General features: G+C 39.5%; 1 protein-coding gene across 1 annotated transcript in view; it reads left to right on the top strand.

The window, feature by feature from the left end:
• Positions 1-3317: 3317 nt before the first annotated feature.
• The window catches only part of LOC124595071 (endonuclease III-like protein 1), a 37993-nt gene continuing 26764 nt past the window's right edge, over positions 3318-14546 (top strand). The window contains exons 1-3 of the mRNA XM_047133653.1: positions 3318-3962; positions 4030-4200; positions 13330-13489. Of these exons, the coding sequence (XP_046989609.1) occupies positions 3552-3962; positions 4030-4200; positions 13330-13489 (742 nt within the window). The 5' untranslated portion in view covers positions 3318-3551. The remainder of the gene's footprint in view (positions 3963-4029; positions 4201-13329; positions 13490-14546) is intronic.

Genomic DNA, 14546 nt, shown 5'->3' with positions numbered 1-14546 from the left:
ACATAACATCTATGGCCAAGCATACGCAAACATAACGGCACAGGCGAGCCCCTGTTAATCAGACGCCATTACTGGATATCCAGCTGGAATACACTGCCGAATAACTGGCACCCCACAGGGAAGCCGTACCCCTATGATAGGGAATGTGCGTCGGTTCAGTCGGCGCTAGTATAATGTAATTTCTACCTAGCGAATGTTCGTACAGTTTTTTGCCGTTGGGATTTCGTATGCGTGAATTCCATTCTGGGTGTTTTGCGTTCAGATCTCCAGCGACTGTTACTCGCGGTGAAATGTTGAGTAATGTGCTGATATCGCGTTTTGAGATGCCTACAGGGCATCCCCCACACAGTGAGATGATCTATGGCCGATCTCCCACTACTGTATAACGATCTTGATTGTTCCAGGAATGCAGCAGCAGCAGCAGCTGGGACACATCGTCATCGCTTGTCACGGTAATGATGCATGATACCTATACTAACAAATCCAACCTTGCATGAGCTATCGCAGCTAGTAAGCCACTACTGCTCTTACTACCCGTCCCACTGTCGCAGAGGTTTTTTTCCCACGGCACGAGCCATGGCACTTTTTTCCCTCTGCTCTTCAAATCGCTACCCTCACTCACGTTTCGTCCACTATCTATCACCTGATGGACCGTGTTAATGCGTAGTCTTACCCAGATGCACGGACAACATCACAGCCCAGCATCCTGTGATCCACTTACTAGACAACTAACATGTTTACGGAGGTGACAGTAGAACTTTTGGTTTGGTCACCACGTTGGTGCGGGCGTGGAGGGGCCCCATCTCGCTTTAAACCCGACCAGTCAGTTGGCAAGACTCAGCGGAGCAGCGTCTCTGAGGAAGTCCAGCGCAGTCCTGGACGAAACGTAAGGAGCAGAAAAGTTCTTGGACCACGACCTCACATCCCGGAAAGTATATCAACAGCCATGTCACCCGGTCGTGAAAGCCTTCATTCTACGAATTGGATGGACTTCTTGAAAACACAGAAGCAATCAAGCAAGATCATTCGCAGTGAAAAACGACAGTATGACAAATGGCGACTGACAGAGATCGAATCGGACTTCATGAAGAACAATACAAGAAACTTCTACAGAACGCTCAGAGAAAATATGACTGGATATCAACCACCCAATTTGTGCTTCAGAAGACCGGATGGAACCCTAGAAACCAATACCATAAACAATTGTGACATTCTGGCAAAGTACTCAATAATCGTAGAGCACCAGGAGAAGATGGCATCATCGCGGAAATCTGGAAGTTACAAGACCCAGAACTCACCAAAGACATCCACAGGATCTTGGAAGACATCTGGAAGACCATGAAAATTCCTGACGACTGGAAAACTGCTCTGATACACCCACTACACAAAAAAGGTGACAAGACTGACCCGAACAACTACAGAGGAATATCCCTACTACCGGTCACATACAAGATCCTCTGCAAAGCTTTACTGAACAGACTAGAATGCCAGACCGATCACTTGATTGGGGAATACCAAGCAGGCTTCCGTAAAGGGCGGGCTTGTGCGGAACAAATTTGGAACCTGAAAATGATTTTACAACACAAACAGAACCTGATCATTACCTTTGTTGACTTCAAAAAGGCGTACGACTCTATCGACCGGAAAACTCTCTTCAAAATTCTAGCAGAATACAAAGTAGACAACAAAACACGGGCTATCATAGAGCAAACTTTAACCAACACGACCTCCAAAGTAAAGTTCTGTGGGGAACTATCAGAGCCCTTTGAAATTCGCACAGGTGTCTGACAAGGCGATGGCCTCTCACCTCTCCTTTCCAATCTGGTGTTAGATAAGGTCATAAAAGAATGGGAAACATCACAACAGGGGATAGCCTTAGGAAACCTACAGATTAAATGCCTGGCTTTTGCAGACGATTTGGCAATTGTCACGAAAGGTATAAAGGAAACAAAAGACGCTATTGAAAAACTGCACGAAATCGCTTCCAAAACTGGACTACAGATCTCTTACGAAAAGACACAGTTTATGAGCACAAAGAAACTCTCATCTCTGAACACAAAGTATGGCACGATTTACAAAACGGCAAACTTCAAATACCTCGGTGAAACACTACAAATGACTGGACTAACAGAGGCTCAAACGAAGAAAGAAAGACTAAACTGGACAAGACATACAAGGTAGTGTGGAATCATTACAACAAGAAGTCTATCTCACAAAAAGCCAAATTACGCCATTACGACACGGTGGTGCTCCCCAAGGCACTATATGCAGCAGAGACCACACTAATCCTAGGGCATACACGTATCAGACAATTAGAAAAAGTAGAACGAAAAATACTTAGGAAAATATTTGGCGCAACTAACAACAATGGAATATGGATCAAGAAACCTACAGAGGAACTGTACAAACATACGGAGACAATCACAGAAAAGATTAGAAAACGCAGACTACAATTCTATGGACACCTATACAGAATGCCATCATACAGGCTGACCAAACAGATCTTTGACTGGGTAACCACTAGAAACAACAAATGGGTGGCAGAGGTAGAAAACGACCTGAACCAACTCAAAATAACAGCAGACACAATAAATGACAGAATAAAATTCAGAAACAACATTAAGAAAAGTAAACTACATGAGATACAATGTGACAAACGAATAGGCATAAAATGGACCGAAGAATGCAAGCAAGATCACAGCCAGAAGATGAAAGAAATATGGGCAACCAAAAAGGCAATCAAGATGAAGCCGAAGACACAAAGCCAACAAGAAACATGAAGAGAGGACCGGAAACAGAAACACAGCGAGCGAATGAGGGAAGTTTGGGCAGCAAGGAAGGCAGCAAAAGGAACTGGCCATGTAGTTTAGTCCAAACGCGCTCTTTAAGGGCAAAAAACTAATAATACACATATGGGAAGGAAGCACGAATCCCACTACTATAAGACGAATGTGCACGTGAAATTAGCCTATCCCATGTTAGTAGACGACACCACCGACGAAACTTTCTTGCTGAGAAAACCTTCACGTGATGTGGCGATGCCATAACGGCCGATGTGTTTTGACGTGATGTGATGCGACGGCTAGTGTGAATTGGCCTTACCTCTTTAAAATGTAGCAATTTACATGCATCTAAACGGGGAAGTAGCTGTAGTGTACTAAAGGCGTGTTCGTTTATATAAGTTTGAATATCTGGGTGAAAATAAAACTATAAATGTGTCTTGCACAAGGCCGAATTCTTCTCCAGGTTTCTCAGCAAGTACGGAAATAGGAAGACCTTCCAAATTCACAAGGTGATTAACTTAGAATTATGTAGAGTTTGCCACACTACATACGTAAAGGATTAAAAGACTTGAGGACTTACTGCTGCAGAATGATTAGTAACGGGTTATTTCAATTTTGTGTCGCGGATCTTTGGACTCGAAGTATCAAGGGCACTTGGTAGTATTGTAAGTAAATATGGTGATGTTGTTATGGGTTTGAAAGTGTTGGCGCTAATTGTGATTTCAGACATTCTTCAAAGAGCGCTGCCATTGTTTACTTTTTGGTAGCATGGAAGATAAACAAGAAATGAACAGGGTAAATGAAACAACAAAAATGGTAATCAGAGGTACGGCTAGGTATACATTACGTTCAAAGAGAGATGACGTTAAAACCGGCAATGTGAAAGAAAATTCGAAGGAAACGAAAGAGCTTAAAAAGCCAGCTGCTGTGAGGAAACGAAGTCATTTGAAAATAAATTATGAGGTAGGAGAAACTTCTCAGTATTTTGATAATACACAGTCAAGTCAAGAAATAGTTGTAACTGATGCACATGATGCAGACCAGGCGAAGAAAGGAAAATGGGAACCCCAAAATTGGCAACAAATATTGGCTAACATACGTGAGATGAGAAAAAACAGAGATGCGCCTGTAGATGACATGGGATGTGACAAGTGTATGGATGAGGAGGCTGCACCAGAGGTAACATGATCATCATATGGTTTGAAGCTGTAAATTCAGCAGTATTTTAATTATTATACTATTCCAGGTAATGAGGTATCAGTCCCTCATCTCATTGATGTTGTCGAGCCAAACAAAAGATCAGATTACACATGCTGCAATGATGAAGCTACGAAAGCATGGACTGACAGTGTCCAATATATTAGCCACTGATGATAAAGTACTAGGCGAACTGATATATCCCGTTGGGTTTTGGAAGGTAAATGTAATCCTTTTATGGTAAACAATTAAGTTAATCTCATCACCCAATTTATGATTGTATCACAACTGTGTGGAAGTATTGCAGTATAAATAGGCCTATTATTTTCAGGTCATTGATTTATTCTAGCTACTGATGCTATTTCTAATACTTTACTTATTCGGGAATAAAATGTGCACGATTGCATTTGGAAATGCAATTAACATTTTCCCATGCTTTATATTCCTGCACATGGGCAAGTATCATAATTTTCGCAGCCTCATAGACGGATAGCAATGAAGTTTTTATATCACATTAACAATTAATATTAACTGAAAGCACTTGACTTAACTCCTTATGTGAAATACCAAAATAGTGATTGTGCGGTGTTGGATGTGTGCTTTTGGGTGCCTCTTTGTAAGTGTGAATATGAGTACTTTTACTATAGGAAGAACAAGAGCTCTAAAATTAGTGTGAATACTGTTTTCTGTTGCATATTCTTTGCGCTGCATGTCAGTCTGCTATAGGTGAGTTGTTGCCTTTCCTTTATATTGTGTATTTAAGTGATAATTGTTTTACATATTGGCTGACTCTATGTGATATCAACATTTTAAAACTTGCAGCTGGCATGAACAACGTTTATTTAAGTAATATTGAATTAACTGATAGCTTATTGATTATATTACTAGTATTGGAAATAACATTTACTTTTTCTTTTGTGTGTGATCCCCATATCCCATCATCGAAGAAGTACTTCTTTTTTATTACTATATTGTGCAAGCACAGTGGGCAATGTATGTTCAAAATGGCTTTAATAAGAAACCTGGCAAGGTAGTCTTTAGCAGTTGTCATAGTATAGGGGTTGCAATTTATTCCCATTTGTGTTTATTGTAGTATTCATCCAAAGAAATAAGAGCACATTTCTGCAAAGCCAGTCTTGCAAAGGAACTGCAAGAAGGTGACTAACCTGACTGATGGACAAGTGGTAATTGATGGGAAGCATTATGATAATTACAGATGGGGGCACAGAGGGGATTCCACCCTCAAAAGGGGATGGCCTAGACAAGATTATCTCTCCTCTAAAAGTTAATTGTTGTCTGGAGCCATGTCTTTGTCGAGGTTCCAAATAGCATCATGTGACGAACGGCGATCTTGTAAGTGCTTTGATGGGGCAGCCCACCACAGCTTCCTCTCCTCTGCCAACCTTTTGATCTCTGAGTAGTACTTTACACAGCATCCTCAATTATTTGATTGAAGTATTTTAATATTTGTGGTCCGTAACTGTTTTTGCCCCTGTGGCTCCCTCTTTGTACCATTAAAGTTATTCACTGTTGTTTTAACACAAGTCCTAACAGCCTGCCCTTTTGTCTAGTCAGTGTTTCCCACATATCCCTTTCCTCACCAATTCTGTGGAGAACATCCACATTTATTATCAGGCCACTTAATATTCAGGAGCTTCTGTTAGCCAGACCTGGAACATTTTGATTCTCTCCTTTTATAGTTTTCCTGCAGACCACGATTCACTTCTGTGTTATGCCGTTCTCCAAATGTACATTCTTAAAACTTTCCCAGATGAATGCATGTGTATTAATATATTTCTTTTGTCTTGCAAGTCTGTTTCCTGTATATTTCTTGCATTGTTCTTTAATGCTCTATTTGGCTTCAAAAATAACTTAATTCCTTCCCTTTGTCATCTATATGGTACCCAATTTCCATGTCAAGTTTATGACTTAGTTCTTTTTCTGCTACTACTCATTACTGTTGATTCACGTTCTGTTCGCATTATACTGTTCATGCAATTCAGCAGGTCCTGTAATTCTTCCTCACCTTCACTGGGGATAGCTGTGTCCTCAAAGAATCTTACCATATATGTTCCACCACCATGAATTTTAAACTCGCTTCTGAATCCTTCTTTTGTTTGCATCATTGTTTCTTCATTGTGCAGATTGAGTTGCAGGAGAGAAAGTCTGCCATATGTCCTTTTTAATACAAGCATGTCTGTCTTGAGCTTCCAGTCTTGTTGTTACCTTTTGATTCTTGTACCTGGTTTGTATTACCCAGCTTTCCCCATAGCTTATACTTATTTTTCTGAGAATTCCAAAGTTTTGCATCATTTTACTTTATCAAATGCCTTTTTGAGGTCAGCAAATACTTTTAATGTGTCTTGATTTTACTTCAGTCATGCCCTCATTATCAAACACAATATCAGAACTGCCCCTCTGGTTGCTTTACTATTCCTAAGACCACACTGACCTCAGTTTTCTTTTCCGTTCTTCTGTGTATCATTATTGTCAATGACAGTCCATAAGCTCTTGTGTGATAGTTCTTATATTTATCTGCCCTGTCTGTTGATAATACCCTTCCTCAAGTCCACTGGTATGTCTTTAGTCCCAATTCTATACACTAACTTGAATAATCATTTGGTTGCAAATTCCCTCAGTGATTTTTTAGAGATTTTTGAGGTATGTTATCTATCTTTTCTGTCTTGTTTCATGGTTAGTCTTTCACAGCTATGGTGAGCTTTTAATGATAATACTGGACTCCTTATGTCATTAAAACTAACACTCATTTCTTCATCTATATAAACAGCTGACAGTTCCTCTCCTTCATAGTGGCCCTCAATATACTCTTTCCACCTATCTGCTCTCTCCTCTGCATTAAATGTGAAAGTGCTTTGGCACTTTTTAAATAAACACCATTGCTTTTAATTTTATCAGATATTGTTCTTGACTTTTCTATACATTGGATCAGTCCTTCCAGTGACCATTTCTCATTAAGATTTCCTCAAGTTTTTCCTGCAGCCATTTGGTTTTAGCTTCACGGCTGATTTCATTCTTAAGTGACTTATGTTGAACATTTTTGTGTTTAATTCTTCAAAGTATTTCTTCTGAAGCCCAAGTTTTCTTTCTTAATTGACTTCCTGGTATCTATGTTTGTCTGTCCAATATCTGTGATTACCATTCCTTTTCAACTCACATATCTATTGTGGCATTTATTATCACAGTATTTATTACCTCAGTGATTGTCAAACACATATCAATTTTCCTCAGGACTTCAGTATCCCACTTCTTTACACATTGATCTTTCCAAAAAAACTCTTGAACTTTAGCCTACTAAATTGTAATTTCCGTCCATATCTGCTTTTGCCCCCCCATGAACCATGGACCTTGCCGTTGGTGGGGAGGCTTGCGTGCCTCAACGATACAGATAGCTGTACCGTAGGTGCAACCACAATGGAGGGGTATCTGTTGAGAGGCCAGACAAATGTGTGGTTCCTGAAGAGGGGCAGCAGCCTTTTCAGTAGTTGCAGGGGCAACAGTCTGGATGATTGACTGATCTGGCCTTGTAACATTAACCAAAATGGCCTTGCTGTTCTGGTACTGCGAACGGCTGAAAGCAAGGGGAAACTACAGCCGTAATTTTTCCCGAGGGCATGCAGCTTTACTGTATGATTAAATGATGATTGTGTCCTCTTGGGTAAAATATTCTGGGGGTAAAATATTCCGGGGGTAAAATAGTCCCCCATTTGGATCTTCGGGCGGGAACTACTCAGGAGGACGTCGTTATCAGGAGAAAGAAAACTGGCGTTCTATGGATCGGAGCGTGGAATGTGAGATCCCTTAATCGGGCAGGTAGGTTAGAAAATTTAAAAAGGGAAATGGATAGGTTAAAGTTAGATATAGTGGGAATTAGTGAAGTTCGGTGGCAGGAGGAACAAGACTTTTGGTCAGGTGAATACAGGGTTATAAATACAAAATCAAATAGGGGTAAAGCTGGAGTAGGTTTAATAATAAATAGAAAAATAGGAGTGCGGGTAAGCTACTACAAACAGCATAGTGAATGCTTTATTGTGGCCAAGATGGACACGAAGCCGACGCCAACAACAGTAGTAAAAGTTTATATGCCAACTAGCTCCACAGATGACGAAGAGATTGATGAATTGTACAATGTGATAAAGGAAATTATTGAGATAAGGGAGACGAAAATTTAATAGTCATGGGTGCCTGGAATTCGAGAGTAGGAAAAGGGAGAGAAGGAAACATAGTAGGTGAATATGGATTGGGGCTAAGAAATGAAAGAGGAAGCCACCTGGTAGAATTTTGCGCAGAGCTTAACTTAATCATAGCTAACACTTGGTTCAAGAATCATAAAAGAAGGTTGTATACATGGAAGAACCCTGGAGATACTAAAAGGTATCAGATAGATTATATAATGGTAAGACAGAGATTTAGGAACCAGGTTTTAAATTGCAAGACATTTCCAGGGGCAGATGTGGACTCCGACCACAATCTATTGGTTATGAACTGTAGATTACAACTGAAGAAACTGCAAAAAGGTGGGAATTTAAGGAGATGGAACCTGGATAAACTGAAAGAACTAGAGGTTGTACAGAGTTTCAGGGGGAGCATAAGAGAACAATTGACAGGAATGGGGGAAAGAAATACAGTAGAAGAAGAATGAGTAGCTTTGAGGGATGAAATAGTGAAGGCAGCAGAGGATCAAATAGGTAAAATGACGAGGGCTAGTAGAAACCCTTGGGTAACAGAAGAAATATTGAATTTAATTGATGAAAGGAGAAAATATAAAAATGCAGTAAATAAAGCAGGCAAAAAGGAATACAAACATCTCAAAAATGATATTGATAGGAAGTGCAAAATGGCTAAGCAGGGATGGATAGAGGACAAATATAAGGATGTAGAGGCTTATCTCACTAGGGGCAAGATAGATACTGCCTACAGGAAAATTAAAGAGACCTTTGGAGAAAGGAGAACCACTTGCATGAATATCAAGAGCTCAGATGGAAACCCAGTTCTAAGCAAAGAAGGGAAAGCAGGAAGGTGAAAGGAGTATATAGAGGGTCTATACAAGGGCGATGTACTGGAATTGGAAGAGGATGTAGATGAAGATGAAATGGGAGATATGATACTGTGTGAAGAGTTTGATAGAGCACTGAAAGACCTGAGTCGAAACAAGGCCCCCGGAGCAGACAACTTTCCATTAGAACTACTGACAGCCTTGGGAGAGCCAGTCCTGACAAAACTCTACCATCTGGTGAGCAAGATGTATGAGACAGGTGAAATACCCTCAGACTTCAAGAAGAATATAATAATTCCAATCCCAAAGAAAGCAGGTGTTGACAGATGTGAAAATTACCGAACTATCAGTTTAATAAGTCACAGCTGCAAAATACTAATGCGAATTCTTTACAGACGAATGGAAAAACTGATAGAAGCCAACCTCGGGGAAGATTAGTTTGGATTCCTTAGAAATGTTGGAACACGTGAGGCAATACTGACCCTACGACTTATCTTAGAAAAAAGATTAAGGAAAGGCAAACCTATGTTTCTAGCATTTGTAGACATAGAGAAAGCTTTTGACAATGTTGATTGGAATACTCTCTTTCAAATTCTGAAAGTGATGGGTAAAATACAGGGAGTGAAAGGCTATTTACAATTTGTACAGAAAGCAGATGGCAGTTATAACAGTCGAGGGGTATGAAAGGGAAGTAGTGGTTGGGAAGGGAGTGAGACAGGGTTGTAGCCTATCCCCGATGTTATTCAATCTGTATATTGAACAAGCAATAAAGGAAACAAAAGAAAAGTTTGGAGTAGGTATTAAAATCCATGGAGAAGAAATAAAAACTTTGAGGTTCACCAATGACATTGTAATTCTGTCAGAGACAGCAAAGGACTTGGGAGAGCAGTTGAACGGAATGGACAGTGTCTTGAAAGGAGGGTATAAGATGAACAACAACAAAAGCAAAACGAGAATAATGGAAGGTAGTCGAATTAAATCGGGTGATGCTGAGGGAATTAGATTAGGAAATGAGACACTTAAAGTAGTAAAGGTGTTTTGCTATTTGGGGAGCAAAACAACTCATGATGGTCGAAGCAGAGAGGATATAAAATGTAGGCTGGCAATGGCAAAGAAAGCGTTTCTGAAGTAGAAAAATTTGTTAACATCGAGTATAGATTTAAATGTCAGGAAGTCGTTTCTGAAAGTATTTGTATGGAGTGTAGCCATGTATGGAAGTGAAACATGGATGATAAATAGTTTAGACAAGAAGAAAATAGAAGCTTTCGAAATGTGGTGCTACAGAAGAATGATGAAGATTAGATGGGTAGATCACATAACTAATGAGGAGGTATTGAATAGAATTGGGGAAAAGAGGAGCTTGTGGCACAACTTGACTAGAAGAAGGAATCGGTTGGTAGGATATGTTCTGAGACATCGAGGGATCACCAATTGTAGTATTGGAGGGCAGCGTGGAGGGTAAAAACCGTAGAGGGAGACCAAGAGATGAATACACTAAGCAGTTTCAGAAGGATGTAGACTGCAGTAGGTACTGGGAGATGAAGAAGCTTACACAGGATAGAGTAGCATGGAGAGCTGCATCAAACCAGTCTCAGGACTGAAGACCACAACAACAATAATCTGCTTTTGGGTACACCTTACGATCCTACTATCTTACTTGAGAATCTGTCTCACTATTATGATATCTTCCGTTGTCTCCAGGCATTTGCAGACATACCTCCTTCTCTTGTGATTGTTGAACCATACATTTACTATTACTAATTGAAATTTATTGTGATACTGTAGGAGTCTTTCTCCTCTCTCTCCTGCTACTGAGCACATTTTCGTCTGTTAAATCTCTTCTGTTCCCTCTCCCGTTACATACTGAACTACCTGTTCATGTTTGGTGTCCTTAGACACTCCCTCTATTGCATCCTGTTATGCTTATGATGTTGGTAAGTATACTTGAACTACTGTTGTTGACATTAGTTTGGTGTCAGTTCTGATCAGAATAATCTTGTCATTTCATTGTTCATTTTAACTCATTCTTTGTGCTACCTTCCTAATCACAACTAATCCTAGTTCCAATTTACTATATTCTGCTGCTGTTGATATTTCCCTATATTCATTTTACAAGTAAACCTCATCTTCTGATTAGAAAACCGTATCTTTTTCCCATTTCACTTCACTGACCCCCTAACATACCCAAATTGAGCCTTTGCATTTTTCTTCTCTTCTTCCCATTTTACTTCACTGTTTCCTTCTACATTCAAATTGAGCCTCTGCATTTTTATTCTGAGAAATTATAGTTTTCGTGCCACAGCCAGGCTTTTATTGTCCTTGCTCTGAGTTGTATAATGTTACTGTTTCATTGCTTTTTCCCATAGTCCCCTCCTCCTTTCCAGACCCAGATAATTGAATGGGAGGTTAATTCAGTTCACTCCCTCCCCCCCCCCCCCCCCCCCTTCCCTATTACAACACTTCTTCAGTTGCAGGCCACATGTTCTCTGGATAGGTATTCTGTGTGTGTCTTTAATGCAGCAATTTCCACTGCCTTCTGAGTCTTGTACTGTTGATCCTTACTGATTCTTCAACCTTTAGTGGCAGTTCACCAACCCAAGGTAAGAGGGTGTCCTGAACCCCTACTCATTCTACTCTTTCACCTTCTCTAGTAAGGTCATTGGCAGAATGAGGGTGACACCCTGTATCAGATTGATGTGGCTACCTTGCTAATGACTTTTTTTATTCAGAATTGAAGCAGTAGCTGGGATGGAATCTGGAACATGGCATTTTGATTAGTAGCCAAAGAAACTACCCCTAATCAGTGCTTAGGCAGAACTATTGTCAGCATTGTTGAACCTCACAAACGTTTGCCCCAATTTCAAGTGCACTAAACCATACTCGAGAGTAGAAAAATGACAATTTAACTTAGCGGCTTGTAAGACTGACTGAAATAGTTTACTATAAGATAGGTCAGTTATAGTAAATGTGTAAGTGGCTATCAAATGAAAATGAGGTAGATGGAAAGAAGCAAGTCAAATGTTTGTATTTTCAAAAGTAATCGCCACAACTGTTATTACATTCATCCCACTGTGAGACAAGATGGTCATTGCCTTCATGGAGAAATGTTTGCGGTCACTACAGAGCCATGATAGCATACAGGCATGCACCTCTTCGTCGGAAGCAAGCTGATGATCACAAATGTTTTTCTGTAGGGCTCCAAAAATATGGAAACCAGTGGGGAGAGATCAGGACTGTATGGAGGATGTGTAAGGGCTTCCCAGTGAAACTTTTGCAGTGTAATTGAAACAACGTTGACAACATGTGGGTGAAGGGGTGCACACCTGGGTAGTTGTCGTTTCCTATGGAAACACAAACATTTTTCCATGAAGGCAATGACCATCTTGTTTAACAGTGGGATAAATGTATTAACAGTTATGACAATTAGTTTTGAAATAATAAACAGCTTACTTTTTCCATCTGTCTTGTTTTCATTTGACCACTCGCTTATAACGTGTGTTTATGTATATAACCCTTACCACATCCCCAGTGAATAGTTCTCTGTCATAAAAGGATTCTGTTCACAAACAAATACAGCTTCCTAAGATGGTGCACTGCTTCTTAGTAGATCATTATCAAGTGAACCTCTAACTACTTGTGCTATTAATGCCACAAAATTTAAATTTTTTCTATAACTTGTCTTTTTTGTAATCAAATGTATTGGCAGCTGTCACTGGTCTACAGTGTTACGTGACTTGTAAGTAATGGTCTGCAGTACTACATCTACCCATGCGCCACTTCCATGTAATTGGTGTTTAATCACCAACTTTGTTTGTATTGTAGTGATTTTGTTTTGTAGACCATTTTGGGAATTCAGCATAGGCTCTGTTAATTTATAAGGCATACAAATAGATGATTTGGTGCTCATTTTATATTTAAAAATAAAGTGAGAGCTTCTTTAGGTACAGTGCCAATTGTTGGAATTGGTTCATATGCATATGAAAAGGAGGTTCTTTTTTGCAGCAGGGTATTAATGATTAGGAGAATTCAGAAGTATGAGAGGGGGAGGTGGAACAGAACATCATTAATTTATAATGACCTCTTAATGTATAGCTATTTCAATAAAATGAGTTGTTTCAAAGCTAATTTTATACTGCGAAAGATGAATTCTTGGTCGTACTACTTTTTGTATGTGGGAATGTTTTGCTTTTCTGCAGCAGTAGTTAATTTGTGTTGTAGCTTCCAAGTGCTTTTGTAATATTAATCAGTCTACATTAATATATGTTTTATATGAAGTCTGGTGTTGCAATGAGGTTTTTTAATTGTGTTTGTACATGGATTTTTTTGTTGTTACAGAGTAAGGTTAATTACATTAAGAAGACTACACAAATACTAAAAGATGAATTTGGAGGTGACATTCCAAATACTGTTGAAGGTCTTTGCAAACTTCCTGGTGTAGGTCCTAAGATGGCACATCTCTGCATGCAGGTGGCTTGGAATGTAGTAAGCGGAATAGGTGAGTGTTCGTCCCGCTTCTTTTTTACTCATTTCCTTTTTTCATGTTTATTATGTGATGCAACAGTGATTATGTGAGTGAGGTACAGTTAAAATGGGTCAACTTACAGAAATACAAGGATGTAACATTTTATAGGTATATGAAATGGAACAATTACATAGTCTCAGTCCTAGGTAAAGCAGGTGACTACTAAAATGCTAGGGAAATGCAGTCAGCCTATGAAGGAGATTGGCTATCAAGCACTTATGTCACATATCTGATTTGCTCAGATGTTGGGGGGGGGGGGGGGGGGGGGGAGGCTGTACCACATAGGCCTAACAGGAGTATTGAATGGATACAAAGAAGGGTTGCACAAATGGTCACAGATATGTCTGTCCAGTGGGAAAGTGTCATAAAGATGATGGAAGAACTGAACTGGTTGACGCTGACGCTTGAAGATGGATGCATAGTAACCCATGAAAGACTACTTAGAAAGTTTCTAGAACAAACTTTAAGTGAGGAACCTAGGAGTATAGTAAAATCCCCTACAACCACACCCATAGGAATTACAAAGAGAAGATTAGACTAATTACAGCGTGCACAGAGGTGTTTAAGCAGTCACTGTTCCAGTGTTCCACAAGAGCGTGGAACAGTAAAAAGCTCTAATAACTGGTTCAATAGGAAGTACCCTTCGTCATTCACTTCAGAGTGGTTTACAGAGTGTAGGAGTAGGTGACAAGATACAGAACCAATTGCATGTTTGGTTACAGTATTATACAGTTCCTGGGTATGTCATTTATAATTTTACGATAAAAACTACTATCTAAAATCCTTGATTATAAATTTTCAAAACTGTTACGCATAGTCAAAACAGAGAATAAAGTACAACAATAATATAATGATTAAATGTAGCACATTAATCCACTGCGATTTTGCCTGGTTTCATTGCCTCTGTTAGTTTTTGTGAATCATTCACAGTTTTTTTTTTTTTAAAAAATCATGGTAATCATTCTAGCAATAAAATTGCAGGAATGTGAAATGTACTTAATTAAACTGAGAAACAAATATATCACAGTAC

Source organism: Schistocerca americana, chromosome 2 (assembly GCF_021461395.2).
Source record: "Schistocerca americana isolate TAMUIC-IGC-003095 chromosome 2, iqSchAmer2.1, whole genome shotgun sequence".
Classification (NCBI taxonomy): Eukaryota; Metazoa; Arthropoda; class Insecta; order Orthoptera; family Acrididae; genus Schistocerca; species Schistocerca americana.
This window is presented reverse-complemented; position numbering and strand designations above follow the sequence as displayed.